Source organism: Phragmites australis, chromosome 24, assembly GCF_958298935.1.
Source record: "Phragmites australis chromosome 24, lpPhrAust1.1, whole genome shotgun sequence".
NCBI classification, from domain to species: Eukaryota; Viridiplantae; Streptophyta; class Magnoliopsida; order Poales; family Poaceae; genus Phragmites; species Phragmites australis.
Genome location: NC_084944.1, coordinates 18,778,626 through 18,783,139, shown reverse-complemented (window position 1 = coordinate 18,783,139; position 4,514 = coordinate 18,778,626). Strand labels below are relative to the sequence as shown.

Genomic DNA, 4,514 nt, shown 5'->3' with positions numbered 1-4,514 from the left:
AATATGATGCAAAGGATATTATTTTTGAAAAAAAAATCACAGAAGTCTTAGAATTGTCTCTAATTTGTTTTAGAATTTTTTATGATTTTTTTAAATATTTTTAAATATTTAGGGTATTTTTACAATAAAGCCGAACCTCTTGAGGTTTTTCAACCTAACAACTTTTAAGAAGAAAATTAAAATTCAAATGACTTTTAAGGGTTTTTTCATTTTCCCCTTGCAACAATTAGAAATGCTTGAATGGCGTCGATCTGCAATGCAATGCAACGTGTCCATCTCACTACAAAATCAGTCCATCGTCAATACAGAAATTACAGAGGAGAACAGCAATGTGCAGAACAGAGCAATCGGCATCCACAGTACAAATCCTCAAGTACGCAAAAGATATGCGTGGACGCTGCCATCACTCACGAGCAGCGGCGGCGGCAGCTGGTGCTGGTTCGTGAAGCGGAGGCACGTCGTCGAGCTCCCTGAGCATGGCGACGACCTGCAGCATGTTGGGCCGCTTCGACGGGAAGTCGTCCACGCACTGCAGCGCCAGCTCCAGGAACCTCGCCATCTCCCTCTCCTCCTCGCCGTCCTTGGCTGCGGCGACGAGCTCTGGGTCGACGACCTCCTTGCCAGCGCCCTCCCTGACCTTCATCTTCACCCAGCCGACGAGGTTGGTGTCCCCGAAGTCCTCCTTGTCCGTCGGCCTTCGCCCCGTGAGGAGCTCCAGCAGCACGACGCCGAGGGAGTAGACGTCGCCCTTGGCGGTGCACCGGAAGCTCTGGTAGTACTCCGGCGGCACGTACCCGGGCGTCCCCGCCAGCGTGCTCACGCTCAGGTGCGTGTCCAGCGCGCTGATCAGCCGCGCCATGCCGAAGTCGGCAACGCGGGCCTCCATGTCGCCGTCTAGGAGCACGTTGCTGGACTTCATGTCCCGGTGGATGATGTGCGGGATGCAGTTGTGGTGCAGGAAGCACAGGCCCTTGGCGGCGCCGCGCGCCACCCGCTTCCGCCGCTCCCAGGGCAGCCGCAATGCTCGGCCGTGCACGGCGTCCTCGAGGCTGCCGTGGCTCATGTACTCGTACACCAGCAGCCGCTCCTCGCCGATCTTGCAGTAGCCGAGCAGGGGGACAAGGTTCTTGTGCTTGATCTTGCCCAGCGTCTCCATCTCCGCCGTGAACTCGCGGTCGCCCTGGTAGCTCAGGTGGATCAGCTTCTTGATGGCGACGCAGGAGCCGTCCTTCAGCGTCGCCTTGAACACCTCGCCGAAACCACCGGAGCCGATCAGGCTGCCGGCGGAGAACCCGTTCGTCGCCTCGATCAGCTGCGTGAAGGTGAGGCGCCGGAGCTGACGCTGGAACGTAGCCACGTTGATGCTCAGGGCCTCCTTCTCCACCTTGCCCAGCTTCCACGTCGTCGCCGTGCGTGTCCCGTCCTGCAGGTTGCTCAGCATCAGCGCCTCCTTCCGACGCGCGCGCGCCGCCACCACGCACGCCGCCGATAGAGCGCACGCCAGACCGGCAGCGACCAGAACGACCAGGATCACGGTCCCCAAGGTGCGCTTGTCAGAACGGCTACTGTCGGGCTCCGCCAAGACGGACGCGGTCGCCCTCGGAGGTGGCCCGCACGGCAGCAGCGGCATGCCGCAGAGGCCCGGGTTGCCCGCGTACTGGCTCGCCGGCAGCGTGCTAAGCTGCCCGAGCTGCGGGATTTCGCCGGTGAGGTTATTGTCGGACACGTCGATCTGCACCAGGAACGAGAGATTGGAGAAGGAGTACGGGATGCCGCCGGTCAGGCCGTTGTGCGACACGTCGAACACGCCGAGGTTGCGCAGCCGCCCGAGCGACGCTGGGATCTCGCCGGTGAGGTTGTTCCGCGCCAGGTCCAGCACCTGGAGCACCACCATGTCGCCGAACTCCTGGGGGATGCTGCCGGAGAGCGCGTTGTACGAGAGGTCGAGGTACTCCAGCGTCTGGTACCGCGTCCACCCGCTGACCGCCGCGCCGGAGTAGAGCCGCGTGAAGTCGCAGCTCTTGAGCGTTGGCACCTGCAGCAGCCGCACCGGCCGGATGCCGGCGAACTCCAGCAGCCCGCCGACGCCTTTGCACGAGTTCCCGACGTTGCGCACGAACGCCAGCGTGTTGCCAGACAGGATCCCGCTCAGGGGTGTCGACCCGAGCTGCCGGCCGAGCCGTCGCGGGATCTCGCCGGTCAGCCGGTTGCTATTGAGGTCCAGCCACATCAGGCTGCTGCAGTTGCCGAGCTCCTTGGGGATGACGCCCTCCAGGCTGTTGTTCGCCAGCTGCAGAACGGCGAGCCGGGTCAGACGCCCGAACTCCGGCCTGATCGTGCCGGTGAACCGGTTGCTCGTCAGCGCCACCCACTCGAGGCCGGTGCAGTTGAACAACTCGACCGGAATGTCGCCACCTATGAAGTTGTTGTTCAGGATCAGCGTGCGGAGGCGCCAGCATTGCCCCAGCTCTGCCGGGATCCGGCCCTCCAGGCTGTTGAACCACATCACCAGCTGCTCGAGGCCGCGCAGCCGGCCGAGCTGCGGCGGGATCGGGCCGCGGAGGTAGTTGATGCTGAAGTCGATCACCCTCAGCCACGAGCAGTTGGACAGCCCCGGCGGGATGGTGCCGGTGAGGAGGTTGTCCGGCATCCGTAGCTCCTCCAGCGCCGCGCCGGGAGAGCAGAGCTCCGCCGGCAGCGGGCCGGAGATCTTGTTGCTGCTGAGGTCCGCGACCCTGAGGTTCACGCATGAGGAGATCGTGCTCGGGAGTGGCCCTGAGATGAAGTTGTTGTTGAGGATCAGGCCCTCGAGCGACGTCAGGTTGCCGAACACCGCGGCCGGGATGGCGCCTGACAGCTTGTTGTTGGCGGCGTCCAGCAGCCGGAGCGCGCGGCACCACGACAGGGACTCCGGGATCGGTCCAGAAACGTTGTTGCTCGACACTTTGAGAACCTTCAGCGACCCGCACGCGTTCCCGATGCTGTCAGGGATTACGCCGGTGAGGTGGTTCGACGAGACGTCGAGCACCTCGAGACCCGCGATGCCGGCCACCGACTTCGGTATCGTTCCGGAGAGGCCGTTGTACGACAGGTTGAGCGTCCTGAGGCCCGCGCACCCCGACAGCGCGGGCGGGATCGCGCCGCCGAAAAGGTTATCGGACAGGTCGAGCAGTGTCAGCGTCCCGGCAAACGACATCCCGGAGATGTCCCCGGACAGGTTGTTGCCCGACACGTCGAACGACCGGATGCTCGGCGCGCCAGCAAGGAGCGTCTCCGGGAACGCGCCCGTGAGGTTGTTCCGCGCGAGGCTGACGTCGGTGAGGTTGGGGTAGCGCGTGAGCAGGTCCCCGGGGAGGCTGCCGACGACGCCGCCGTAGGAGAGATCAAGCGTCTGCAGCGCGCGCGGGAGGCTGAGCAGGTCGGCGGCCGCCGCGCGGAGCTCGCTGTTGCCGGACAGGTTGAGGTGGCACAGCGCGTCGACGGCGGACAGCGAGGGCAGCGACGCGCGCCCGGCAAGGCTGCAGCACGCTAGGTCCAGCCGCGTCACCCTCCCGTCGCCGTTGCACGACACGCCGTACCAGCTGCATGCGTTGTCACTGTCACTCGGCTGCCATGATGACAGGACTCCTCTAGGATCTTTCTGGACGGACGCCTTGAACCAGAGAAGTGCCTGCGCGTCGGTCCCGGCTGCCGCCACCGGCGTAGACACCAACGCCGCGTAGATTGATGAGAGGAGGAGCAGGATCAGGTTGAGCATGTCCATTGGCATGGCAGCAATGGAGACAATGGAGAGGAGATCAGGGAATGAGTTTGGTCTGTGGTTAGCAGCATCAATGGTGCATGGTGGAGGGAAAAGGGGAGAGAGAAAGAAAGATGGTGCAATTGTTTATTTTGGGAGATAAAGATGGCTTTCGTCGGGATTATAGTAGTAGTAGAATCACCAATCAAGGATGCATTAGCTTTTTCAGTACTTGTATTTGTGAGTAGGCTTTCAGAGCTGAGGCCTTCTGAGATAGTGAGACTGTGTGTCTTAGAGGCTTTAATTTGGTCAAGGAAACATATCCCTTCTAGTTGCATTTTTCTGTTGCTGCTGCACACTTGCTTATATAGTGGTAGCATGTCTCTTTGATGTGTGATGCTGGCACAAAATTAGTTGTATATACTACATCACTACAGATCAGGTGTACTCTTTTGTTGCAATGGCGATTTCTGAACAAAATTCAGGGCCCAAAATGATGTTGAAAGCTTTCTAGAGGTTCAGAACGACTAGGCCCCTTTCAGCTCTGGCAATATCTTATCATAATTAGACTTTGACATTTGGAATTTATAGGTTTCTAAATCCTCAATTGCCACTAAGAAAATTAACGATACTAAAACCTTATAATTGATCATTTTATACATCAGCATATATGTATGTATTCCAAGTACTTTTTCTGCGAAACACATTCCAATTTTAGGTACAGTCAAATACTGTGTCTTTCCAAAAACAAATTGCATGTATTTTTTTCCAAATA

At 59.1% G+C, this 4,514-nt stretch overlaps 1 protein-coding gene across 1 annotated transcript; it reads right to left on the bottom strand.

The window, feature by feature from the left end:
* Positions 1-269: 269 nt before the first annotated feature.
* On the bottom strand, positions 270-4,061 carry LOC133907611 (brassinosteroid LRR receptor kinase BRL2-like). Its single transcript, XM_062349683.1, has one exon. The coding sequence runs from the start codon at positions 3,767-3,769 to the stop codon at positions 404-406; it is 3,366 nt and encodes a 1,121-aa protein (XP_062205667.1). The 5' UTR covers positions 3,770-4,061; the 3' UTR covers positions 270-403.
* Positions 4,062-4,514: the final 453 nt, after the last annotated feature.

Excerpts from the sequence above, each read along its gene's own strand:
- LOC133907611 (XM_062349683.1), bottom strand. The coding sequence starts at position 3,769 with ATGCCAATGGACATGCTCAACCTGATCCTGCTCCTCCTCTCATCAATC.